The 27,774-nt window shown below is 39.3% G+C and overlaps 1 protein-coding gene across 16 annotated transcripts in view; it reads right to left on the reverse strand.

The window, feature by feature from the left end:
* The window catches only part of kif1b (kinesin family member 1B), a 53,356-nt gene that overhangs the window by 19,309 nt on the left and 6,273 nt on the right, over window positions 1-27,774 (reverse strand). For 4 of the 16 annotated variants that reach the window (XM_020704567.2, XM_020704566.2, XM_020704556.2 and 1 more), the window contains 22 exons: window positions 20,194-20,270; window positions 19,886-20,065; window positions 19,659-19,727; window positions 19,309-19,487; window positions 18,620-18,731; window positions 17,745-17,822; window positions 17,598-17,663; window positions 17,456-17,473; window positions 17,070-17,145; window positions 16,713-16,791; window positions 16,469-16,611; window positions 15,856-15,897; window positions 14,128-14,339; window positions 11,755-11,834; window positions 10,626-10,701; window positions 9,235-9,314; window positions 8,902-9,008; window positions 8,611-8,694; window positions 8,242-8,422; window positions 8,025-8,097; window positions 1,417-1,522; window positions 301-449 (listed from right to left, as the gene is read on the reverse strand). In XM_020704567.2, the coding sequence (XP_020560226.1) occupies window positions 301-449; window positions 1,417-1,522; window positions 8,025-8,097; window positions 8,242-8,422; window positions 8,611-8,694; window positions 8,902-9,008; window positions 9,235-9,314; window positions 10,626-10,701; window positions 11,755-11,834; window positions 14,128-14,339; window positions 15,856-15,897; window positions 16,469-16,611; window positions 16,713-16,791; window positions 17,070-17,145; window positions 17,456-17,473; window positions 17,598-17,663; window positions 17,745-17,822; window positions 18,620-18,731; window positions 19,309-19,487; window positions 19,659-19,727; window positions 19,886-20,065; window positions 20,194-20,270 (2,267 nt within the window). Of the gene's footprint in view, window positions 1-300; window positions 450-1,285; window positions 1,304-1,416; window positions 1,523-8,024; window positions 8,098-8,241; window positions 8,423-8,610; window positions 8,695-8,901; window positions 9,009-9,234; window positions 9,315-10,625; window positions 10,702-11,754; window positions 11,835-14,127; window positions 14,340-15,295; window positions 15,362-15,855; window positions 15,898-16,468; window positions 16,612-16,712; window positions 16,792-17,069; window positions 17,146-17,455; window positions 17,474-17,597; window positions 17,664-17,744; window positions 17,823-18,619; window positions 18,732-19,308; window positions 19,488-19,658; window positions 19,728-19,885; window positions 20,066-20,193; window positions 20,271-27,774 lie in introns of all 16 variants that reach the window. The other 12 variants (XM_020704565.2, XM_020704558.2, XM_020704554.2 and 9 more) reach the window with 9 other exon arrangements.

Below are 27,774 nucleotides of genomic sequence, written 5' to 3' on the forward strand. Positions count from 1 at the left end.
TTGCAATAAATATAAGGAATCTGGAAACCTTCCCCTGCACTGTTCAGTACCCAGATATTTATCTCTGAGTCACACTGGTTGAATTTTTGGCTGAAGATGTACCGGATCGATTCTAGAATCTGATTGTTCAAAATAAACCGATATCGACTGTGTATCGTACCTTCAACCAAAAATTATGATACGAATTGAATGGTTGTTAAATTAAAACGTTGCACCCCTAGTTCTTGATTTTATCATTTGATGGTGAACCTGCCGGTGACGACTGTTTGACTCTCCCAGCCCCATCGTCATCCTGCTTACTTTCTTCTTCAGTTCCACACTAATGGCGTTGGCTTCCTTCAGGTAAACGGCGTTCCCCCACAGTTGGTCACGCAGGGAGGTGAACTGGTGATACCTCCACTTCCTGAAGGCCCACTGAGCCAGCTCAAACTCATGCTGAGTCCACGGTACTGCGAGGAAGCAGCAGGGGGATATGAAGCACACGTTCAACTCCACACAACACAAACAAACTGGTGATAAAGGAGCAAAGCATGTTTTTAATCAACAGATCAGCAGTTTCTAAAATAAGTAAAGCGATACTCAGCAACAACTCAAGCTTCAAGAACAGTTCTTATCTTCTGTCTTGCAAGAAAAATAATCTCATCAAAACATTTTTCAATAGCAAAATTATCTTAATTTGAGAATACAAATCCTACAGACAGAATAATTTTAAATAGGAATTTTTGGTGGGAGAATTTTTCTTACCCGACTTGCAGATTTTTTCGCTGATCTAAAGAAATTTGCCAAAGGAGTCAGAATTTCTGACTAATTTCTTAGGGGCCTGTTTTGCAGTGTATATATTAAAGTTTTTTGTGAGGCTCTTAAGTATTTTAACAGAGTATTTTTTAGTATTTATGCAGGCAGTACTTCTGGAACAGGCAAACATGATGCAACTTTAAGGCTGGATAAATAATTACAAAATAATATAAATAAAGCAAATAAATAAGCATGTGGTTATATGTCCACAGAGGACTACAAAGTTAGCTTTATGTAAGGATGATTAATGCTTTTTTTTTTAAACCAGTGACATATTTTGTAATGAGTCAGCAACTATTTAAGGATAATTAAAAATAAAATTATAAAACAGACATTTTAAGGCAACTAATACAGATGTGACATACTGGTAAGTTATAAGGAATGAGATAAAGCAATATTAATGCAACTCAATAGCCTTCAATGGCCAATTAGTACTTCTTAAAAAAATGATTTTACTTTGAAAGGTTACAAATAAAAATCCTATACGCACATCCCAGTAGTTTAGACTCTGGATACAAAACATGGAAGAAAAAAAAGCACTTTATGATGTTTAGATCCTTTTTTGTCTATCAAAGTGCAATTTGTGGAGTAAATCTTAAAGGATCTTTCAATAATACACACCTTCCTCCTCCTCTTCCTCCTCCAACTCTTCTTCATCGGGGGTCTCTGCCACCAAAGAGCGAGTCTCTACCTGTTTCTGAAGTTCCTGCAGTTTGCTCTCGTAAACCTGGACACCAACAAACAGGAGAACATGGAGAGCTGTCCATCAGCCACAACAAAAGAAAGCAGCAGAGGAAGAGGAAGAACATCATCTTCCTCCAGATGAACCAGAGTTCTTAAGCCAAGATGACGCGCTCCATTCTGAAATTATCCACTGCCGACAAATAAGAGCTGAACTGATCTTAAAACGAAATGTGTCAACAAAATTTATAGTGAAAAACATTTGAAATGCATGAAGCAAAATGACTCAATTCTTAGTTTGTTATTTTTACAATTATAAATACGTATTTATATATTGTGCATTAAAGCTCAAAAAGCTGTAATTGTGCAAAAGACTTACTGAAAAATCTAAATTACTCATTAAATCAAATACAAACTGTCCCAGTTTAACAGAATTCCTTTAAAAATGGAAGTCATAGCAACCATAAATAACAATGACATTGTTTTTCGAAAGAACATCCCATAGAAATGGCTGCAGAGGAAGAAGAAAGCTGCTGGTAGAAGCTGAGTCAACTGTAATCCAATGAGGGGCGCCATCATCATCATCCTCATCAGAGAGAGATGGGCTGTGGTCCCGATGACCTCATCCTGTTTGTTCAGTCTTTTGAGAAGACAATGCAGCCGTTCATCCGGGCCTGACCCCCTCCCTGATGAAATCCTAGCAGCAGCCCATCACCCAAAGTTCCCATTGTTCTCAACTTACAACAGTGAAAACAACAAAAAGTCTTTCTAGATTCAGATCATGGATACAAATATTAGATTTATTTAAAAAAAAAAAAAGACCATTAAATAGTGATTAATTGTAATGGAGGATTAGCTATAGCCTCACAAATGCAACCACTTCCTCCAGTGCTAGTCAGCATACGATTAGCACTGGTCTGCTTTAATAGTGGGTAGAAAAATAAATCCATATTTTTTTTAAATAATCCAAGATTAACTGCAGATAAAAATTAGGTTTTCTTACATATAGAGACTCCAATAAAAATGTAACTTCATTAGCTTTTAATACTTTATTCTCATTTCATCCAGAGAAAAAGATAAAAAATAAAACACTCTTTTTGTATTGCATATCTGCACATGAAGCAATTTTATTACAGTATTGTGGTTTTTAAAGTAAACCTCCAGCAACACATAAATGCGTCATTTTTGTTTGAACTTAATCTAGAAAGGTGTTTTAACCAAAATAATAAAACTGCAACACAACTTTTGTACACAGTCACAATGAGGCACTTGTGTATTTTGAAGAAGCAGTCATTCGTGCAACACTCAGATGATAGAATGAGGTCTGTCTGAAGGAAGAAGGGTTATAATGACATCAGTTGACGTTGCATGGTTATATTGAACTGGTTGCAATGAACCAGAGCAAATTTTTTAACAGATCGATTAAGGCTGAAAACTAAGCCACGGCATGCAAAGATAGTCAAAGTCGCACAAAGATTTCTATAGTAAATGAATTATACAGTCCATATAGTCTTTACAGGTTTTAGACAGCTGAATGTCTCTGCTTTGATAGAACATACATGAAGGCCATCAGATAGTTATGAAACATCTTAAAGTTTCAAATATAGCAATGAAAAGAGGATAGGCAGCTCTGCAGCAAACACTAATGCATCAGCTAAAGCTACATCCACTTAGGTTGTGCAAGTTTGAGGAGTTTGCAAAAATAAAACAGTACTAAAAACCCCTAACTTGTTATGGATATTTCTCCTGAATAACAATGAAGCAAACATTTCAAGTTTTTGTCTGCCTTCCAACATTTTTAAGGCCAGACTTTGGAAACCATGACGACGCTCAGTGGGCTTCCAATTGAAACATGGTGAACTCTGTGTTTACTCATTGAACCACGAAGTTAAAACTTTTAAGACTGGATTCAATCAATAGGACCAAATGATGAGTTTGGTTGTGTGTGTGTGTGTGTGTGTGTGTGTGGGTGGGGGGTGGGGGGGTCTATTTACTGTAAAACTCTCATGATGATTTAAGATCATTTTTGTCATAGTGAAGGACGCAAAGGCAACAAAACAAGATTTCAGAGGCGCTAAAAACAAAAGTGGAATCAAGTATTGAGTAGATTAGTGTGCTTCCCTGGTAGGTTTGACAGCTTAGACATGACTTGAGTGCAAAATACTGTAGTACATGTGGTTAACAGTTACATCGTTGAAACAAATCTAAACATTTACAAAAGGACAGGCCAAATTATCAACTAAACTAGAAAGCAACTTGTTAATATTTAAAATGAAAGAACAATTGCATGTTAATAAGTAAATGTTAGTCTTAGTGAGTTGTGAAGTTTCACTAAACACAGCTAAAACCTGAGCAAATACTGTATAAAGTTTAAAAAAAAACTGCAAAAAAATGAACAGTTAGTGCATTTGAAGGCACCTTTTTTGAATACCACTTACCAATATCTTGGTGTGTTTAAAAGACATACAGTTAACGGTTGCATTGAGTTATTCAAATCCAGGTTTGACATGTTTGATTGCTAATCAAAGCCGGTAACTTTGGACAGAAGACATTCCCGAGGTACAACACAGGGTACAGGTTTCGCAAGAGGGTTATTTTCCCATTCTAACATTCAGTTCGATGGCATTCAGAGGGAAATGAAGCCTGTTTTCTGTTCCTCCCTCAGAAACAACAGACATCCTGCATATGTCATGTGATCATGGTCTAACAGCTAAAAACATTCCTCACATACAAACACTATAATGGCAGAAAAAAACGATCTAAATATCAGCAAGCACAACCAAACTATTTTTGGAAAATCACACTAATGAGTTGTCACACAAGCTGAGAAAAGAACAGTCATCACATCTGCAAAAATACTTTTCAGAAATCTCTTTAACAAGCATCTTGGAGTGATTTAAACAATAACACAAAATGCAGAAAGAAAGAAAAAACATGACAAATATGACGATGATGGAAGAATGTCTTTTTTTTTTAAACAGCACAAACAATACTTGAGCAATGTTCTGATGTAAAGGTCCGTCAGTTTTGTTGTTGTGATCTGTAATGCGTTTGCCTACATAAGCGTTAAAAAAAATTAAAAGTAAAAGCAGTTTGTGCGTCCACATGTCAGACTGCAGTCTCTCTGCTGGCTTTCAGATTAGGTGCAGATAACTGCCTGCGCATTCGTGGGGGGACGTGAAAGTTGACTGGAGGGTTAGCTTGGTCAGAGTGATAGTAATGCTGATAGCCATTGAAGCTGCCATCTGTATAGGCCATGCCATTATAGTGGCATGGTGGTTGTTGGTAAGGGGGTGGGGGGGTTGCCAGCTGGTTGTGGTGGTAGCGAGGCTGGTAGAAAGCTTGGGAATGCCTCCTGTTGTTGTCAGGCTGCTGAAGCGACTCCATGGAGCCAGTGGGGCGTTGTCTGTGGTTAAAGGAGTTGCTGCGACCTCGCTCGTGCTGGTGCTGATTGTTTCTATAGTGATACCTGTGGCCCTGGTTTGGATCCTGCTCAAAGTCTCTGACCTTGTGGTGAACTGAGGGGCTGGACAGAGGAGGCGTCATGTGGACAACTGTAGCAGCCATCTTGTCTTCATGCTGCACTACTTCTTCAGCCTGGCTTTCGCCCTCTTCTTCCTGAACAGTTTCTTTGGGAACCTTTAGCTCTATGACCTGCTCATCAGTTATTATGATGTGAGTTCCTGGACTCCATGAGTTGCGATGCTTGGGGTTACTTTTGAAGGGGAACCGTAGCTTACGATCTTCTGGAGGTATAAAGCGGTGCGGTCCGGTATGCCGCCGGAGCTGCTTGGAGATCTCTTGTTGCTGTAGATTTTTGAGGCGAACTTGTTCCTGGCGCATCCAACGCATATGACCTCTTCTTAGCGCGGCGTCATCTCCCGTCATCTGGCCCGTCGGGGAATCCATTTCCTCTCCAACAGGCTTTTCAGCCACAGGAGGTTTGCCTTCACATGGGCTTGGAGTTCTGGTGGCACAAGTCGAAGCTTCTACGCCAGGAAGCTTTTCTTGACCTTCTGGAGTGATGAGCGGAAGGACCTTCTCCATTTTCACCATCTTGTTCCTGAGAGCCCGGATCTCCTCATCCTTCATATTGTTCTGTTTCTTCACCTCATGGAGGATGTCTTCAAGTTTATCGATGTGTACTTTTAATTCATCCATGACAGCCCCGCCAGGTCGAGAGCCGTTGGTCAGGACATCCTCAATGCGTTCATCACCAACTCCAACAGTGTCCCAAACATCCCGGGCCACTGCCCTCCACGAGTCCCTCTCGTTGGGGTCTTTCTTGTTGTAGCTAGCACAAAGCTCCTTCATCTTCACAATAGCTAGGGCCTCAATTTCCTGCCGTGTGTGGCGGAAATCATTAAGTGCTACTTCATAGCATATTTCTTTGACTGCTTGGATCTTCAAGTCAGAGATGGTCACCCACTTGGAGTCCTTGGTGATGCGACGGCGCTGAGGAATCTGATACATTTTAACCGGCTCTCTTCTTTTCCCACTGCTGGGTAATCCACACTTTTTTACTATGGTTTGCAGCTTGCTTGGAGGTAGCTTTTCCCTCAGGGAAGTGATCAGTCTCCAGCTCTCTTCACAAGACCTCTTATCTGAGTCATCCCCACTATCAGAGTCTCCATCCTTGAGGAAACAACAAAGGACACAAACCAGATGGTTCGCCAAAAAAAAAAAGGAGAAATTACAATGGGAAATCAGGAGGAGGATGAAAGGATGGTTTGAAAAAAAAAATGAATGAATAAAATGTCAAATATGCAACATTGGAACTAAAACTGCGAGTCAATTCTAAGTTCAATTGAGTTTTCACTCACGTTTGGATTTTGCATACATCGTTACTGTTAAGGATGTATGGCATCATGCAGTTAAATGTCCACAAGAAATAAATGGCAGCAAACTAAGAAAAAACGGCAAACAGTGGCTTCATTGACGTTCTTTTCAGTTTTCTTTTACTCAACCTTTTAATCGAAATGTCAAAACTCAGATGAAATGATGATATTGTTCCTAATGTTGCATATTGATAGTAAAGTAAAAAAGTAAAGCATGTCTGTCATGATTAGAAATGAATTACCCAAAGATGACAGTCTCTGAATGGAGCAATTATTGGTCTTTTTGCAGTTTTCCTCTTCTTAATTGAAAATTTTGCGATTCGCTAGCTGGATCCCAAACATGCTACAGTGACATGCATGTGGGACGGCTTTGTAGCTTTTCCATCCATTTCTTCCCCCAAAGCTTTTAGTGGTTTGTCATTAGTGGGTGAGTTAGAAGACATTCTTGCAGTTGGTCAGAAAGCCAGTAGAGAGAAAAGGCAGAAGTGAGTGTAAATGTTAATCCACTACAAAAAGGTGTTAGTTGGAGAGGGGGGGGGGGGGGGGGGGGGATGCAGTTTCTCATTTTTTTTGTGGTCGGCATACATTACAGATCACAATCAGTATGTATAGATGTTCAGCTGTTGTGTATCGTATTATGGGCTAAAATGGGTTTTGTCTGAAAAACTCTAGCTTGTGGTTCAGCACACGAGAACAGCAGAACATGAGACGGTTATGTATTTCATCCATTCAACTGTGAGCAGTGGGGATTGTTGTGGTGCCATGCCCTCAGTGTGAAGCAGAAATGCCAAGTAGGGCCAGCAAAGAAAGAAGTCAATGAGAAACCACATTGTAGCTATCCATCAAAAAACTACAGCAGGATTTTTTTTGTTTTGTTATCACAATGCATTGGACAAGTCAGCAACTGCATTGAAGAAATGAAACTCAAGACAAAACAAGAGAGCAGGAAAACTAGAGAGAAAAGCTAATTCAAGCAAATTAACAGCCACTTCAGAGTTCACCAGCTCAAGACCACAACTTAGTCCAAAAACCACTGAATGAGTTAAAAACATGCTATTAACATGAACCGTGCAAAAAGCAGCAGTTTGTTTTGAAGTGGAGGCATGTGGCGTTCTTTGAAGCAGTTCCAACTAAATCAGGATTTATGATTTAGAATTTATCTAATTTGTTTGAACTTTGCTGTTTTGCAAGGTTCAGTTCCACCACAGGAAATAGGAGAAAAAGAGACTAGAAGGACGTGCAAAGAGGAAAGCTTTACTCTAACTATCACTCAGTCAGACTGTCTCAGAAGATAACACATCTGTTAAACTCAAGAAGTTAAAGCTCATTTGTCTCAAACCAGAAAAACGTCCATGCGAGGAATTCAGACATGCGCTACGAGTAAAAGTGTGATTACCTCTCTCACACACAAACACACACAAATGTAAAGCTCAGAGTGAGATTTAGTACTAAATTTAAATGAACCAGATAAAAACTTTCTAACTATAGCTACAGAAAACTGTGCTTTAGCTTTAATGTCCTCTTAGATTAAATGGTGCTCCAAATCACAAGCTAGCTGATCACCTTACAAGCTTTTTCACATTATCATCTTTAAAAACACATCTCTTGTTAGCCCATTAAACTTATCTCTTCACCTAAAACAATGACAATAACAACATTTCCCATAAGTTCAAAGTTCATCCCAATAGATTCAAGTTTCGTTAAACTCACCAGTCGCTGTTGTTCCAGTAGCTGGTCTGCCTCTTCCTTCTCCTTTTTGTACAGTATTTCCATCTCAGTGAGTCTGCAAAGGTGAGTCATGCGACTGTTGAACTCATTTAACAATCATCTCATCATTACGCATTAACGCAACCACACAACTGTTAGTGGATTCCTAAGACATTGACGTCCATTCGTTAGAATGCGATAAACTCAAATGTTTCCGGACCTTTTCTCCATTTCCTGCTTCATGTCGATGCCCTGTTTCTCCAGCAGCTCTCTCTGAGCAAACGTCCAATCCACAGGCTCCACGGGGGTTTCAGCAGACGGAGTTTTCTCCCGTTCGGCTCGGGCCTGCTCCGGGTGGTTAAACCGGAACACGTGGTTCTTTCCCATTATGATACGGTTGCCTGAACATAGGTGGAACACAAGTGTCTCAGGACAGGAAGGATGCAAATCAACCTGTAAAAGCTTTATTATTCAAAAACTGAACGACTCTTTGGTAAAACAACTGGTAAGAGCTCAACTTTTAAAACCATGAGAGCAGATCAATAAACAAAAGCTTCAGAGATCTATATAAAAAAAAAAAGATCCATACCTGAACGGAGTTGAATTGCATCCTCAACCCGCTTGCCATTGACATACGTCTCTGATCCCTCACAGGGCACCAGCATGACAATAACTTTGGCACATAAAAATAAACAAAAAAAGAAGTAATTGGTCATTTAAAAAAAAAAAATCTACATTTAATGTTTGTCTATAAAGAACAAATATTTCCTTTATTTTGTGCTTTCACCACCAATTAAACTTAATAATTCAAATCAAAATTCAACTGATTCAAGATCTTCTAAATTGCCAAAAGAAATACATCCTGAAAATAAGGCCTCACCATCCCCGTTTGCATTCCTTTCACTGCGAAAGATGCAGTGCTCTTCCTTGATGTGAGCTCCGCTCAAAACAATGTCTTGTCTTCTCTCGGCATCAGCTTGGCCCACTCTGAAAAAACACAGAGGCCATTTCTCAAAAGACTGAACACTTCCTTGTCACCAAATTGTTGGATGTTTTGTCAAACAGTCATAAACAAGAGTAAAATCAAACCATTGAAATAAAGGCTTCTGAGTCGACACAACGAAAAAGACACTGAGCGTCTTGACATATGAAGAAGTACAGATGGAACAGAAATGTTTGGACACATTTTTTAGGATTACAGGTTTACCGTTACCTTGTTATCCCATCTTTGATGTAATAGAGCAGACACTCGGACATGAGAGGATCCTCGTTCAGGTTCACCAAGTGGGGAGTCTGCAAAAAACACGTTAGGTAAAAGATCTCTGAAGCATTTTTTCCTTAAGTATTTCAAAAATTCAGAAATCCAACAAAGCCACTTAGTGTAACTAATCTAGTTTTATAGCAAACACAACTATTCTCTTGTTAAAAGAACATCTTACACACTTGGGTACAAAGAAAAAAATTCAGGAAATTTTAAAATCACATATCACTTGACAACTACAAACTATTGTTGTAGCTATTTATTTATTCAACCAACCGACCTTTTTGGGGGAAAACACCCCATTAAAGTCTGTATAGAGATCGCAATGCTTCTGAGTGAAATGCTAACCCACAGAAAAGAGAGTGAAAGAAGAAGGGAAAACAAAGTCAATGAATGACACAGGAAAAAAGGAATAAAACTGCAAATATATTAAATAATAATGCGAATATGCAGCGAATAATGAAGCAGTGAATTAAAAGTTCACTCGCATGAATAAGAAAAACCAGGTTTTACAGAAATACACAATTTTCTGATGTTTTTGGGCTAACAAAAAATATATATATATATTAATTACCAAGTGCTAAGTAGTTTAAACAAAGAGCAAAAACCAAATCCTAACAGTGTAGATAAATTCTAATGACTTGGTAAAGTAAAGTAAAGCTTTTCCGTTACACATCACTGATGAAATTATTGACTCCTTACAGAAACAGTGATTCAGCTGATCAAATGTTTAGGGGATTTTGCGTTTTCTTTCTGGAGATTAACTGCTTTGCTTTTTCCAGAAACTGCCCCCAATGTCATGCGCTGTTGTTCCACTCAGGCTGTGTACACATAACTAAATACTAATCTGTGAAACCTCAACCTTCCACATGACTGCAAAGCCTTTTTTTTGACAACCACATACAAACATTTGTGTTCATGTCTCAAGTTAAAGGTAGGGGGATCACTGGTCACAGCACTGAGGATCTAGAAAGCCGTACACAAATAAAAAATCATTTCTATTCTAGATTTAATCTGTACTGCTAAAATGTAGATCACTGGGTTTATTCTAGTTTCTTCCTCTAGTTGCCAAATAAACAAACCTTCTTAGCAGAAAGACAATCAAACTGCTCATCAAATGGACCATCGTGGCTAAGCTGAGTATGTGAAGAATAGACACATAGAACACGAAGACACGTATGACGGTAACATGAGAAAGGAGAAGCGACAACACTCAGAAGGAAAACATGAAAAACTGGACCGTGATTGACATAAATCTCTACGCCAGACTCATATAAAACATAGTTCTATCTGAATAGGGTTTGAATGTAACCTCTGTTCTCTCTTTTTTCAAGCAACCCTACCTTCTTAGGAGAGAAAACTCCCAAAGTGCCTCCATCTTCACGGATTGCAACACCCATCTCTGCAAGCAAAGCCTCCCTGTAAAACACAATAAGGGTAAATGACATTTTACTTAAAAGAATACTTTACATGGAACAATATACTCATTTTTTGCCCCAAATCTGAAAGATAAAAAAGAGCAAAAAAATATCAGATTTTTTTAAATGAATATTTTTAGCAAAAAAAGGCATCAGATCATTTTTAGCACATTTATATGCATCTATATATATATATATCTGCCGTTGAAAATCTATTCAAATAAGGATGATCAGTAAAAATAGTCAAAAGTAAACATTTTAAAGGACACAATTATTTTTCCTATTCATGATGACCTCTTTTAGTGGGAGGACTGTCAATCAGTGATTGTGGGTGGGGCCTAAATGCCTGAGAAACCCACTCATTGCTGTGACTGCACAGCTGGGGGCACCAGGCCGGGCAGATTAAAGCTAAATGTATCCAGCTGCGTCTGCTTTAGATGATCATGTTCAGAAAATCCTACCGTCTGTCATTTCATGAGCAATAAAAAAAACAGCTGTAGAAAATCATTTAAAAATCTTTTTTTTTGTTTTTTTTTTTTAGAAAACAAATATTTCATAGTTATAACCAATATGTTTAATGATTTACATTTTATAATGCAGTGATGGAATAATAAAGCAAACAAAAATACATTTGATCACAATACACATTTTAAAATTGTATTATCTGACAATTTCATTGTACTTTTTTGTAATAAGTTAAGCTGAATGTTTGATAAATACATTGACTTTTTCCTTTTAATTGATTGAAATATGAATATTCTGGAGCTCCGTATTTACAGGGGACCAATGAATGAGACCTATTGTTGCAAAGAGGGATTGCAGCAGACATTTTTGAACATTTCTGAAGACAAAATCAGTGTATTAAGCCGCACACAGACACAACTGCACAACATTACAGCTGGAAGGGCACAAAGTCAGAAACATCTACAGTCAATATGTCTGTTTGTTATGTCTCTTTTGTATAGTTGCAGACATTATGACGGACAGAAAGTGTAGAACAAGTCTGTCCTCTTAAGAAGCTGCGAATGGAAATGAAAGCCGTTCTGCTACTGACCTCTCCATGCGGATTGCTTCTGTTTTCCGAAGTTTTTCCTCCCAGGTTTCATTGAGTTCAGCAATAATCTTTTCTGATTCCTAAAAGGAAGGAGCAGAGAGTGAAGAAAACAGTTTGATTTAGCTAAAACCCTTGGTGGGATTTTATGTAAGAGTTAAGCCAGTTTGAATCTGATTTGCTAACATTTAATGATGTCTTTTTATAGGAACACGACTTTCAGTTTAGAATTGAACTTTGCTTCATGCAGAATTTAAACAAGGTTCAAATTTTGAAGCATACAGCTGTACCACTACCCCCCCCCCCCAACCAATGGACAGCTTTGTTTAAATGAGGCCTATAAAAACTCTCATTCACAGCTGCGTTTGTTTTTGGGTCACCGCTACACCTTTAAAATACAAATTCTGTAGGCTCACTCTAACAGCTAAAAGTCAAATAGGCCTGAATCTATTTTTGGTCTAATTTCCTCCATATATGCGTCGGCGCTTGACGTCATTGGGATGACAAACAGCCTGGGCGCCACGGTTGCTATGGAAACTGCAGCTCCTCATGCCTGATTGTTGCAGTCCTACGTGTCATCTTGTCTACTGAGTCAAAGTGTGGGGAGAGCGGGACAGCAGTGAGTTTTCCACTACGAGTGGGGATTCAGAAACCAAATTTCTTATATTTACAGCTTGATGGTATTACATTTAAGGAGTCTGATTAAAAGTGACATATCTACCTTAACTACGCTTTATGATTTTTAAATATGCTACAAAGTTCTAAACTTTAAAGACCCACTCCAATTAAAAAAAGTGTTTTTTGTGTTTTTAACATGTTCTTGCAGCATTTTTCTCATAGTGGAGGACATGTATGAAGAAAATTAAGCTCAAAATTGCATTTCTGGGTATTTTTCTTATTTAAATCATAGTTACTCATGAGCAGACGAAGAAATGGAGTTTGAAAAAGGTTGTGAGTGGGACATAGAAGCTACAATCGGCAGGCCACATGCTCCTTGTTTTGCTCCGTACTGATGTATCCACTACATCCTTCCACGCCTTCATGTTACTCGTCTGAGCTGGCATCTGGATCAGGACTGTACGGCCGGAGATCTATGATATTGCACCAGTAACCTTAAGCTGGGTGTGTGAGGGGTTGTAAGCTAGCAGGTGAGCGTCTAATCTAAACAGATGAATGGCGGTGTAGGCACCATAACCATTCGGCCTGCAAAAACCATTCGTGGTTCTTTGAGTAGTGCTGACGTCACATCATGTGACTGGCTGTCCGTTGGTCCGATGACGTATCAGGTCGTGATTGGTCTGGACAAATTATGATACTACCTTTTGAAGAAGATATTATGCAGTCCATTGTAAACAAACAGAGCTCCGACATGGAGCGAGATTTTCTTCTAAACAAGCTTTCATTACTGTTATGATTATTATTAATTGCATTTGCAGCCGAACGGACTGTGTTCCGAACCCTTCTCCGGACCACCTTTCCTGCCTGCGAACATGAAGCTACGAGACTCCAGCTGCTCAGAGACACGGTGGAGCAGCAGGTTCATTCTAATAGCCACAGATCTTTTTACAAAGTGGGTTGTGGCAAAATCTCTCTATAAACACCACAAAGAATAATGTAAGACACAACTTATGAGGGAAAAGAACTTTAGATTACAAAAGGAAACGTGAAATGAAAATATGTAGAGGCCAAGCAGATCTCCATGCTACATAGGTTTGTCCAAGTCGGGCTACCGTAGTGTGACGTTATCCTCAGTCGAAAGGACCCCGAACGGTTATTGCAGGCTGAATGGTTATGATACCTACAGCGGGAAGTGGGGTGGGCTTCCTGAACGGCAACAGTCCTGCCAAAAACTCAGAGGCAAATTTCTGATTAACTCCTGCTGCGTTGTAGAAACTATGTTCTAAAAGATGACACAGTTGTTTTTTTTCTGGCTAAAAACGAAAAAATCTTAATTAAAAGACCACTGGTATTGGTTTTAAAATAGATCAAAAGATGATTGGAGTGGGTCTTTTAACAAAAAGAGAAACTTATAATAGCTGAAGGGAATATTTTGCTTGTAAAATAGATCAAAAAGATAATTGGAGTGGGTCTTTAAATCAACTTTTTTTTAAATTAGCAGTTAGGTATTACAACAATGAATAGATGTACTATTGAGACAAGTGAGTTACACAAGCTTAAATTCTGTTTAACATTTACCTTTTATCAAATTCTGGTGATTTTATTTATACTCCTCTGCTAGTCATTGCTTTCTTGTTTCTGCAGGGGTTGAAATAAACCCTCCCAATGATTAGCAGGATAGGGTGTTTGAGTTTTTTCTCTCTCGTGAGAACTGTGAGAGGCTTTGTGTCATTTGAAGGGCCCCCATGTCATTTTTACCTTGAGTCTTTCAATGGCCTCTTCTCCTCCGGGAGTAGACATGATACGTTCTTGGATGCTGGTGACTGACTGCAAGCCCCCCTGGTTGCAAAGTGCACCAGAGGACGGGGAAGCTGTCAGGGAACCAATAGGCGCTGTGGAGAAATGGCCAGGGCGTTGGTTCTCTGAGGCTATCAAATATCTATTCTTATTGTTCTGAAAGTCTTTGAGGTCTGAGGCAACAACAAGAGAAAGGAGGGAAAGGCGGGGGTGGGCCCAGGATGGGAGATAGAGGGAATCAACGCATAAAATGGAGGGGTTGAAATGCCAAATAAATGAGAAAAGAGGAGATTGGGAAAGAGAAAGGACAAAGGGAAGGAAAGACCGACGTAAGACACACATCAAAAAGGGTTAAGACACAGCTAGTAAGATGGTCGTCCACAAAAAAGTCACAGTTTTCACAACAGCAGGTTTTGCACTATCGTCTATCCAAAGAATTTTTAATACGCAGAATTAAAATTAAGAGCAATCGACTGTGCTCTTAATTTGAAATGTAAACAATTGTTTTTCAGTTTTTGGGGGTCGAAATTTCAACAAATGCAAAAACTGCTGCATGAAAACTGGGATCAGTTCATCAAATACATGATGGGAAGGAGAGTGCATGGGAGGCTAGGGACTGAGAAGAGCAGAGTAAGACACATGTGCTTGAGTTCAGTGCACAGTTCAGTGGATTGCTTCACCCCACCCAAGCACTCGCATCCACCATAACACGGCCACAGCAGCCTCACTCAAAGGTCAGGCAGTGCATGTCAATACAATGGCCTCTGGGAGGCCTGAATAACAAACGAAGGGTTGTCAAGAGGCAGAAAATGGAAGAAGAAAAAAATGGAGGCAGGAGTAAAGAATTATTTACACCCAAAGGGGATGCTGAACCCCTTAACTTTAAGAAACTGCCAAAGAGTACTGCTCTGTTCAGCAAAATCTACACATTGAACCTGCGAGCTTCAGAAATCCATCTAGAGTTTGCATCAGGAAATGAAAAAAAGCAAAATTAAGCAGATGTGTTGGGGAGATTCAACAAGCACACTACAAACCTACTCCAACCAAACTATTAAAGCACACTAGGTTAGTGAGAGTTTGGTGTGCATACACACTTCTGGAGCCACTACGAAGAAACAAAAGTATGCACCTTTCTCTTGGTAGCTCTGAGCCTCACTTTGAGGACTCAGCAGAGGCATTTTAAAGGTTTGCGCACCTGTGGTAGATGATTAGTGAAAGAAAACAGTGAAAAAATAATGCCAAAAGCCACTAGTAACATAAGAAGCAGCACACAGTGAATGGCAGAGAGTGAGACATGGTTAATAAAATATGTATTTGAACTGGGGCTAAAGGAAAACTAACTCCTTTCTTTAAATGACAATCCTTTAAAAGTCAATTCTACAACTTCCTTTTAATAGATTTGGATGTAAGCTTACCTCATCATGATTTTGGCACCAAAAAAGGTCAAATAAACAAAAAAAATAAATGCAAAGCATGCTAACTTAGTGGCATGCTCGCCATTGCCAGATCAGCACAGCGTAATAAGCCTTGTGGTTCTGAGTAATACTCCATTAAGCTTTTGCTTTTTTAAAGTAACAACATGCAAAGCCAGCAGCATATTTGATATGCAGGCAATATGGCTCTTAATACGGCTACTAATAATGAAGCAAATCGCAGCACACGATGCAGGACTGATACACATATACACACATTTGATTCCACTTCCTGGGTAATCATCCCCCATAGGATCAACTAAGGGGAGGCAGGAAAAGATGAAAAAGGTCAGCATTTAGAGGGAAAGCTGGATGATGAAAACAATGAAAAGGTGAGACAAAATGTCATGGACCGCTTCATTAGGTGGACATCACAGGGGATTTGCTAGAAAGCAGATTTTTTTGTCACTTTTAAGGTTTATTAAATGGAATATAATGTCTAAAATTCAATTTGTATGAACCATCTCAACAACGTACAGAAAACAGTGTGGTTTCTCAAACATTAGTTTTCAAATGGCCGATTATACTGTCAGAATTAACCACATGCAACCGTATCTATTTTTATTTATCTGTTAAAAAATCCTTAATCCCAGATTCTAAAAGGAAACAAAATTTATGCACTTCAAATTTCAGCTACATTTGATTTGTTTTGTAAAATAGTAATAAAATATGAAATTAAGCTGAGGATTAATTTAACCAAAACTTAAAAGCATATAGAAACAAAAGTACAAGAATTATGTTAAAAAACAAAGAACAGAAGATGCTGCCAGCATTAGACAGGCTCGGCTCTAACAAAGAAAAGGAACACAGAAGTCAGAGAATAAACTTACTGTCAAGAATGTCTCCCAGGCCCTGGGCGCGCAGTAGCTCCTTAAGACGAGCCACTTCATCCTTCAGGTCACGCACCAACTTATTATTGGGATCCTCATTGATGACAGCATTACATTTGATATTTTTGGCTCGGTCAGCATACCTAAAAAGAGGAATAAAACCATTAGGAGGGACTCGCCATGTATATTTTCAAAAAAATTAATTGTTTTGTCATTAGTATTCAAATCTGGAGGAAAACATTACCGCAGTGTGCTGAGGGTTTCATCATAGTTGATATCTGCGGGGCTGAGAGCAGCAACCATGGCTGTTCTGGAGTTTCCACCTGGTAAAAACAGTAAAAACAGACTATAAAACCCCAAGATGCAGCCCTCCTTCCTACATGCCTGAATGGGAGGGTGTGAGCTCGTCTACTTAGACTGAGATACAGTCTGCCGACAGCAACCGTTTTTACTGGCATAGTGATGTACACTCGCCCCAGTCGGTTTTCCCCACCCTCATTTTTGTTTACCATCATATGTAAAGTAGAAAACTGATTCATTTGCTGTTGTGAAGATTTCGATTAACACATTTAAGATTCCCCTTCAATGTTAATGTTCATACCAAGATTCTCTCGTAGCAGCCATGTCAGAACAGAGTCTCTGTACGGGATGAAGTCACTTTTTTTCTTCTTCTTACTCTGCAAAAACAAAAAATAACATCAAAAGAGATTCCAAGTGATTGTGCATCAACAAATAAAAAAAAGAGGAGATGCTACACAAAATTTGAATGCAACAGGTTAAAGACATGATTTTATTTTCCTTTGTTCCGGTGCGATAATGATGATGGTTGTAATAACTGATGGTGCCTAAAAGCAAAGACTTTGCAGGGATAAAACAGCAGTAGCAGCAGCTATTTTTCCTACTGCATGTGGTAAAACAAAAAAACAAACAGTCAATCTGTCTCTTGGATGAATTACAGGTTAGTGCTTGAACTGTCAAAGACTTTACCTTGCTAGTACAGTTATCCTGTGTAAGCAGGCATTACAAGGAGAAGAGAAGAAAAGCCAGCTCATAAACAACAGATCCTTAAGAAGACAGGGTCATTTTGAAGAGAGTAAGAAAACAGACAGGAAAGAAAATAAAAACTCACCACTTCAGCCAAGGCAGAAATAACCTTTCCTAATGTTGTGAGGGATTTATTGATGTTGGCTCCTTCCTACAAGTTCAAAGAACAATGACATATTTTATAACACAAAACCAGCTGTGTATTCACCGACTCTTTAGGTGTTTGCCTCACCTTTAGCCTGGTACCTTTGGCTCCAGTAGAATCTGCCCGTTCACTCCCTGCCAAGTCTACCAGACTTATTTTACTGACCTAACCAGATAAAGAGAATGTAGATTCAATTGAGCTGAAACATAGGATCTCCAAATTAAAGAGAAACATTAAACACTGTATTTTAAACTGCAGTAATTTCTCATTGTAACTTAATTTGGTGCAGATCGGTTATTGTAGCTGGGGAGTAACTAATCAATAAGCAATAGCTCTGGAAAATATCTGAAATATAACTGAACATTCGAGCCCCGGGAAGCAGAACATGTGGAAAATCTGACAGCATTGCTCGATACAATAGCCTTTGTCTCCACAACAAGACTGCATTCTTTGTGACTCCAGAGGGGCAAATCTGAAAGTGCTCACTTTTTCTGTTCTAATGTCTCATTTTGAAAATGAATTTAAGCCCCTGCTTCCTATAACCTTTGACCTGAATGATCTACATAGAAGAAACCACATTTCAAGATCACAAATCCAGATCACAATATGGAAGGAGATCCTTTTAGAAGAATAAGAGGGCGCTAGGATATCTTAATGTCAGTGTTGTTAAGTTTTAGAGACCGTTTTAGATCAAGTCTTGTATTTTCCACCAAAAACTCACTGTCTGCCAACACCTTCATCGCTTTTCTCTGCCAGAAAACATCTGACCCATCAGAGAATTTCATAAAATAAAAGACAATTTTGCAGAAAGAAAAAAAAAAACGAATCAAAAATAGAAGACAGAAAGAATTAACCAATTAAAGAAGAGAGGAAAATCCCTCTTGACACCAGGGGGTGAGGACCTTAAATGCCACAAATGAACTGATTTATGAATGTGAATTCTATTTCTAGTTAGCTTTGACCTTTTCCGTGGAGAGGTCTGTCTGGTTGTCGTGTTTCCTCTGAGTGAATACGATGGTGAAAACTGCATGGGACCTGCTGCTGGTCTCGTTCATGTTGGTCGCAGCCACAGTCCTGTAGATTTGCACATATTAAAAAAAGTTAGAAAACTGAAAATATTAATCATTTTATGGGCAACTTTGTCACAACTCTATCACAAACACGAGTCAGAATATGAGCACCATCCTCATTTATTTATTGGCTTGAACTGAAGGTGAGGGAGTACTTTGTGCAGCACAGGTGTGTAATTCTGTGAGGACAACAGAACTGCAGAAGGCGTACCACAGGGGGCACATGGGCTTTATTCTCAATGTTCTCAAAATAAACCCATCGAGTCAGCACAGAAGGATGAAAGCAGAGTTCCTTCCTATTAACTGAAGCTCTTGTATCACATTTAAATATATGTATTCATTTATCACAGGAAGGAAATCACATACAGCATTGGGAATTACCGATGACCTATATGTGATTCCATAAAGAAACCCTTTTCCGAAAAGAATGCAAATTACAGAAAGTACTGAATTTCTAAAACTAAACTCATGAAGTGATCAAATATGTATAATCACAGAGGATGTGGATTATCACTTTTGAATATCTCAAACCACCGTTACATTTCTCCCTCTTACCTCGGCAACGTTCAAGTTTGACCTACCTGGCCTTGTTGCCAGCATCCATTAAGTCAGCGATGTCTGTGTAGGAGGTGACAGCTAGCTTAGACAAATCCTCCACATACGGACCCAGCAGAGGATGCTCTCGCACTCTTAAGTTCCCTTTGTTTTTGGGATTGAGCAAATCTCGCACCCTCTCACAGTAGATCTCCATGTAACTGACCTGGAATCACATTTCCAAAGTAACAGTGTGAGTTCAGCCTCAAGACATCCCCGAAACTTAAGTCATCATCATTCAAGGTCTGCCTTTTTACCGGATACGTGGTGGAGAAGGGGTGCCTCACTGATTAAGTAGGGGCTATAAATAAGGACATAGGAGTGCTCCAAAACATACCTCTACTGAGTATGAGAGCTCCTCTTTGTTGTTGTCCTCATTGATTTTCTCAAATAGATCTTCACACAGCTGAGCAGGAAGCAGGAAAAGAAATGTTTTAGTCTGAATTAACAATAGAGATGATCATTAAACAAAGGCCTTGTCACATCAGCAACAGCACACAAGCAAATGGATAAATCTGCAGCCTCTGGATGTTCTTTGGATGTTTAGGGTTGTGTTTTACACACCATGGGAATGATTCCTTCTTGTCCTTCTTCCTGCTTGCCCATCATCGTGTAGGATTTGCCAGCTCCAGTCTGGCCATAAGCAAAGATGCAGACATTGTAGCCCTCGAATGCATGCTCCAGCATTTCTTTGCCGATGTCATTGTATACTCTGTTTTGTGACGCAAAGGAGGGATCTTCGGGCTGGATGGCAAAAGCGAGAGACAACTCAAGTTATACCTTTGCGCAAACTTTTTTCACATTAGTACACTGAAATAGGTCATCTGACAAACTTTTCTGGAATGCAGGGTAACAAGATTGTTTGAACTCACTGTGGTGTGTGACCAGTAGGAGTAATCAAAACTAAAGGTCTTTGCTGGTTCCTTTGGGGCTTTGGGGTTGAGGATTGCTGTGGAAAAGACAAGAAAGTGTTTAGGAGAGGAGCTCTACATGAAAATCTGCTCCTTTGCTCTTCCAGCTTTTTTATTTTAGCTTCATTCAACCAAATCAATCCAAAACTTTGAACCAAAACCCATTACTTTTGATTTAAAAATAAATGCAGTTTTCAGTCATTTTCCAAAATAGCCCTTGGCTTATGATTTGGTTCCTCCTTCTGTATGATTTCACTATCACGTGAAATTGTGACACATTTGAAACATTTTTTTGTGTGTGTACGTGTTTGTGCGTGCACCAAAAAGACTAAACCGTTAAATTTGACTCACTTTAACTGGAGTTTTTTGCCTAATGGAGCTGCAGGCGATTCTACCCAGTCATTCTGTGTGGTCACATTCGTTTCCCAACAAGAACAATTCTGTTCTCCCTTACACTGTGTTGTACTGGTGGGATAGGTTTTTGTGGTAGTACTTATTGTAGAAGGGTAAAAATACATATTCTGAGGAATTCTAATAACATGAAGAGCACAATGTGAGGAAGGGGTTAAAAAGGGTAAAATAATATGCAAACTGAAGATTAAACAGCTCCATATATCAAGAGAAACACAAAATTGCATTTCAAATTAAGTGTATTAGCATACATTAGGTGTTCAAGCCAATGTTGCTCTTTCAGGGCAGCCCACTAAGCAGTAATTAGCTTTGTTTCATGTAAATGAAGTGCAAATGATGTGCTTCAAAAAAAAAGCCAAACGAAAGGCAGGTGCGTCCGTGCGACCAGAGACCGCACGAAAGGCGTTTGCATCAAGATGTCACCAGCAGAGTGCTCGCAGGATGTCACCGCACTAATCAATAATGCAGTAGAAGAGGAGAGACAGAGATTGCATATCGCCCTCCATGGGTCAAATCATGCCGACAGAGAAGCAACGAACGTCATCAGAAAGCAGCACGCCAACCGCTTCATGTTAAGCATGTGATGATCACAGCAAATACAGTTAAGATTACACAATCTTGCAGAAAAAAAATATATGCAAACTTCAATCTTCAGATTGAGATAAGCAAGAGCAGCTTCTATATTGTCGCTCGAAAAGGGATATAGCTAGACAGGTGGCTAAATAAAGCTCTTTTTCACCTCTGACCTCAGCACCTCTGAAGAGAAATTGAGACGGGGTAGGAAGAGGGATTTAGGTTACCAGCATCCCCATTCCCCTTTCCTGGAACAATATAAAAGGCATTTTGATGGGGGATAAACTGTTTGCAGTTAAGAAGTTAAAAAGAAAGATGGCGGGACAATAGTACAAAAACATCTGGACAGTGAAACATCCACAACATGCTAAAGATTTTTAACTCATTTTTGCTGAATGAATAAAACCCAGATTTGAAATGGAAGACATTCTGCTGCTTCATGATTCAACGTCATCAATCCATCTTGCTCAACCATGGTAACAGGTATAGGCCCAGACTCTGGTTGCCATAACAACTTCAACTTGGCACAAGAGGGGAGGATGCGGCACACTGTGTTCTCTTTTTTTCCCCTCGTCTCAACTAATCCCAGTCACTCTTCTCAAAAAACGATTGAGTCACTTCAAAGACAGATTTACAAATAACAGCAGTCAATAACCGTTTTTTGTTTCTACCGATTTAAGATCCCAAAAACGAGCGCAGTCAGACTGAAACATTGAGAAATCAAAGACATGTCCAATAAACATGGAAACATCCACTGAAGTCATTTCAGTACAGGAAAACCTGTGCTCCTATGACTGAACTAAAAACACGTATAACACCAATGATATTTACATGCAAACTAGGGCTGCACGATATGAAGAAAACTCGCGATATGCGATATCAGTGATTAATATTGCGATAACGATATAATTTCCGGTATATAAACAATCAGCAAAACAACCAAAAATATTATTCCCATTCCATTACAACAACTTAAAAATTATGTTACAAATGACCCTTGTTGACGTAGGAGGCGAACATACAACATAATAGGGCGCCATCCGATTAGTTACCAACGTGAAGGGGTCCATCTGATTGGTCAAATGCAGAAAGGGATTCTTTCAATCCATTAAACACTTCAAGCTGCTGTAAGATTGTTTGGCCACATCTAAGGTAACCATTTATTGCAAATTTGCTGTCTTTTGCGATATGCATATTGCACAGCTTGATATTGCGATAACGATAAATTTGCGGTATATTGTGCAGGCCTAATGCAAACTAATAAGCCCATCCTTTAAATTGCTAAATTAAAGGATGTCAGTAAGTCTACAAAAAGTGTTACAAATTTACTAAAAATGAGGGAATTCTTATTTGCTCTGAATGCAACATGACAATTGTATGAAGGGAAACATAAATACCATTTATTTTGTACAGTAACTAGTAGGCCACTCACCAAAAACAGAAAGCAGGAACAGGAAATAGTTGGATGGAACTGCTTAATATAATCTGTACCTGTTCCAATCAATGTGAGCCTTCCACTCCACGGGAGTTCTCCATTTCAATGTGGGGTGAAAAGCATTTAACTAACCACATCCTGTCATCTAAAGAACATCACCCAGCTGGTTATAGCTGGCGGCCATTTTCTGCAAGAGTGGGGCCTATGATCTGACCAGGAAAGCAAAAACACCCTTCCTTAATTAGGCTGTTAGGAGGTCTCCGAGCACCAGATGGGGACTAAAAGCAAGCTGCTTTCACTCCGGACTAAGAGAAAGCTGAAATGGCTTTAAACATGAATCTCACCTATGGAGCTGCTCATCTAAGATGAAAATGCTTTTCGAAGAGGATTTTGGATTGTTTGGAGCCATTTTATTTTGTTTGCTTGGTATTAAAAGAAAGAAAAAAATGAAAAAATAAATAAGATTTACAAGCATGTGAGAATGTTGCTTCCACAACCCCTAAGGCTACATTGAGTTAAAGATCCACTCCAATGAAAATTGTGTTTTGGGTGTGTTTAACATGTTCTTGTAGCATTTTTCTCATAACTGAGGACATATATAAAGAAAATTATGTTTTTGAGAACATTTTAAGTATTTTTGTTTATTCAAATTGTTGTGACTCAGGAGCATAAAAAAAACAGCTGGAAAAAGCTAGTAGCTGTGACGTAGAAGCTACAATCGGCGGGCCACAAGCTCCCTGCTCCGCTCCATTCTGGTGTAGACGACTAGATCCATGTACATATTTGTTTTCCTCGTCTGAGCATGCATCTGGCTCCAAACTGTCTGGCTGGACAGCTCCAATGTTTCTCACCATTATTTTTTTTTTTTCTGCAACTGGAATGCTAGACTGGGGGTGTAGGCTAGCAGGAGAGTGCGTAAACAATTGGACGACGGGTTGTGGGGGCACCTTTACTCAGGCACCAATGGTCCCGTCCATAACTCAGAGGCGGATTTCTTATGAACTACTGCCGCTCTGCAAAAACTATGTTCTAGAAAACAGTGCTCCTTCACCACAGCAAAGTGACTGCCTCGCCAGTTATCTTAGCACTAAATTAGCAGTTTGAGAAAAGAATTTTCCGTCAAACCTTTTCAAGGCATTCACAGAACTGCGCAAAGTCAGTCATTGACCACCCTATTATCTTGATGACTGAAACAGTTCACTGCTGTGTCTAAACATAAGTGATCCACCTGTGCCAGAGTTTGTGCACGAGTACTAAAGCCATGGAGGACATGAAAAAAACAAACAAACAGAACAAGCGCTGCTACAGTCACCTGTTTAATAGCTTATCCCGAACAGGAAGAGAAAAACTCCCTGTGCTGCATATCGAGATGGACAGAGGTATGCTCTGAGGACTCTAAAGAGTCTTTTGGCAGAGCCTGTGTGATGGCCGGTTACCAGGGCTACAGCACAGGTGACAGAGTCATCACTGGATGCAGCTCAACACTGAGGGCTAAAAGTAGTAGCGTGTACATGCTGCTAAGCACATTTGAGAAATAGTCGAGCATGTTGGAGCTTTAGCATCTCTGCCTGAAACTGCTTTGATGAACTTGTTAACCTTTTGTGTGAGGTGAGAACAACTGTGTATAAAATTCTGTCAAATAGAAACATTTTGATTTCATATAATATTAGTCTGTTCATCTGAGTACAAACGGCTCCCCTCATGTTCAAGAGAAAAGAAAGGAAGACAATAGAACAAAATGCAGAATGGGCTTTACAGCTGACAATCAAGTCTGCATGAAACATTAAGTAATCTGTTATGACTAGACCCTTTAAAATAAGTCTTTTTCAGTCTGCCTAACACTATTGAAAAAAGGACTGTCATTTTTCTTGACATCTGATTAGGATGAACAAATTGTTAACTGCACTTGACAAAAATCGTTGTTTTGTCACATAATACAAAAAATACTCTAGAAAATTGTCAAATAAAACATACGGGAAGAAAACCTGCATAAATCAAGCATAGTGATGTTGCTCCATTAGGTTAGAAAGCATGGGGGGAGAGGTCACCGACTGCCTTGCTCGACACGCCAGCTGTTCCAGCTCTGTTCTACTGTCTATTTATACATCAGCAGATGGCAGCTAGTGCTTTGCATGCCGACAGACCGTCAGTGACAGGAAGGAATGGACAGATTTCAGCTGCCCAAGCTTTCTGCTGAACTCTTAAGCCAAACCACACATTACTTCAAACTCACAGGGACCAGTACCCCACTAGGACTGTGAGTGCCTCTGATGTTAGCAGCTCAGCCAGACTCCCTCCCAGAGCGCACACCAACAAACTAAAGAGGGGATTCTAGAAACCACCAGACAACATGCAAAGCCAGCAGAACTCCATTCAGAAGCTAAACAAATACAGAACTTCAACAATGAGGAGGGGTATCAAGCAGTCTCTTTTAGGCAATGGCTAGCTGGGGTTGAGCAGGACTGCAAACAGAACTATATCACAAACAACAATTGTTTCAAATGCAGTCCTCTGTACAATCCAGAGTATAAATATTCACAAATGATCATTTTTAGAGCTTTGCTCCAAGATGCAATGCCTCAGAATGCTCAGGGCAGGTGCTTCCTCATTGATCAGTTATTTTGCTCAGCACTTCCTGCATTAAAAAAAGCCTGAGACAAAGTCAAGAAGCATAAATTCCATCACCATAGGGTGTGTGAATACAGTACAAACCTATACAATAGTTTGGACTTTGAGGATGTTTAAAAATGAAATGGTAATAGGCGACAACTCTTGACAATGTTTTTGGTGGACAACACAACTTTGATCTTTGCGGTTGCTATTGTTGTAATATTAGTTAGTCTTAGCACAATAATTCATTTCAAAAACAGTTCATCTAGAGCAGCGTTTTTCAAACAGTGTGCTGTGGGAAATTGTTCATTTTCACTGAATCTAAAAACATTTACCATCGTCAGGATAGCAGCTCTGTGTTCATCCAAAAAGGCTCCAATAAGTTAGTATTGAAAGTAGTTAGTATATGAAAGATCAGAAAATACTTTTCTCTTTGTGTTTATTTCTTTGTTTTTATCTGTTTTTCATGAGTTTTTTAAGTATGGAATAACTTGCTCCATGTCTCTGCTCATGATAAGTCGTCCAGATTCGTCCCAAAACAGCAGATTATCATAAGGTTCGGGCAGAACAGCTGAGTTGGAAAAACAGAATAAACCAAGCCGTGCAGAAAAACCAAAATAACAGTGCCCTTTGCAGTCACTGCGTCCAACAAGCATCAATTTCACAGAGCAGTGACTTGGATTTCAACTATCCGACAATAAAAGTAAAGTTTAAAAAGTTTTAGTCCTTGTGTAATCATCATGTCACAATGAAACAAAGAGTATTCTGTAAAAGTAACAATATTCTGTTACTTTTTATTTATTTATGTTATTTTAATGTAGTTCAGAATAATGGGGGGAGTTAGCAATGATTCATGTTCCAACACTAATCATCCAGAGCTTTCTCCACTAGGAAAGTAAATGACTTAGGACCGTGTGCATATGTGTATTTACTAGTATGTGTTTGCACCCTCCGCTGATCTTCATTAGCAGCAGAGTATTTAAACAACAGCAGGAGATGGCTCTATTTGGTAGCTGCAGGCAGTTCTGGTAGCCAATCTGCTTCATTGAAATTGAACTTTCCTGTTGCCATACCGAGAAACACAAAATAAGCATAATGCCCACCAATGAGCTGCCCGTGCCCAGACTACAAAGCGCTGAAGTTTGGATCTGAATGTAACCCTGAGTCGGAGAAAGGAAACCAGACAATGCAATCTGGAAAGAAAGCGGGTTTGAAGGGAACAAAAAGAAATCTTAGCCTAAAATGTGGGAAAGTCCTGACACTTCACCCGCATTGGGTTTGGAACCAAGAGAGGAGTGAGAGGACCAAATGAGAAGAGTGAAAACAAACATGCACTTATCTGCTTTTTTGGCCCCTGCATTCATCATTAGGGGACAAGGACAAAGAGCTACAGGCCCTTGTGAACACAACCACAAGACCAATGTGAGAATTCTGTTGGCTCTAGATTAAATGATGTGCTGGTAAGTCACAAACAAACAAAACCAGGCAATTTTGCCCTAAATAGACATTCCATACATAAATCTACATACACACTGCCTATTAAACCTGCATGGGACCATAACTTTTATCGTCACATGTCTCTGCTCGTGAACTACTGCTTAAAAATTTTTTTCCCCAAACAAAAATCCTGCACATACAGTATAGAGGTAAAGTTTGTGTGATGACATTGCTGTTACACAACCATAAAGATCTTAACAAGCCTAAACATACAGTTGGAGTAGCAGTAGATAATCTTTAGAGATAAGAACAAAGAGTGCTGCATGATGATTCCTTCTCATCACAGAGCCCTCATGTAAACATCACCGACTCATTCTGCGGAATTTCAAGCCAAAAAAACAGCTAGAAGGTAGAGAAACCGTTATGAATCTCATCATCCCTCACAGTGACGCTGCCTCATGTTTCACACACGTGCACAGTGCTCAGGCATGACTTTTTCTCCAGCTGCTACCATGACTGCATTCACAGTCAGCTAGCCCGATCAGTCCGAGTTAATCAAAAACCTTTATTTAGATTCTACTGAGGCCATTCAGCCGCTAAAAAAATGGAAAACAGAAAAAGAGAAAATAATTGATTCTGGTGCTAAATGGAAAAAAAGAGCAGTCTGCTCGCTAAGACAACACATTTAAGCTAGGTTATTGTAGCAACGGATTTGGGAAGTAAAAAGATATCATGTTTTAGATTTTTATCATTCACTATATGTCAAAAGATAGACTGTATAGTCTGTATGACCAAAGTCAGGATCATTTAACAATCTTCAGCTTAAAGACCCACTCTGATGAAAATTGTGCTTTTTACATTTTTTAACACGTTCTTGTAGCTTTTTCTCATGGTGGAGGATTATATACAGAAAATTAAGCTTAAAATTGCATTTGTGAGTGTTATTTAAATCATTATAAATCAAGAGCAGACGAAGAAATGGAGTCAGAAAAAGCTTCTAGCAGTGATGTAAAAGCTACAATCGGCAGGCCACAAGCTCCCTGCTCCACTCCATTCTGATGCATTCACTTGTTGAT

The sequence above is a fragment of the Oryzias latipes genome, chromosome 7 (assembly GCF_002234675.1).
Source record: "Oryzias latipes chromosome 7, ASM223467v1".
NCBI lineage: Eukaryota > Metazoa > Chordata > Actinopteri > Beloniformes > Adrianichthyidae > Oryzias > Oryzias latipes.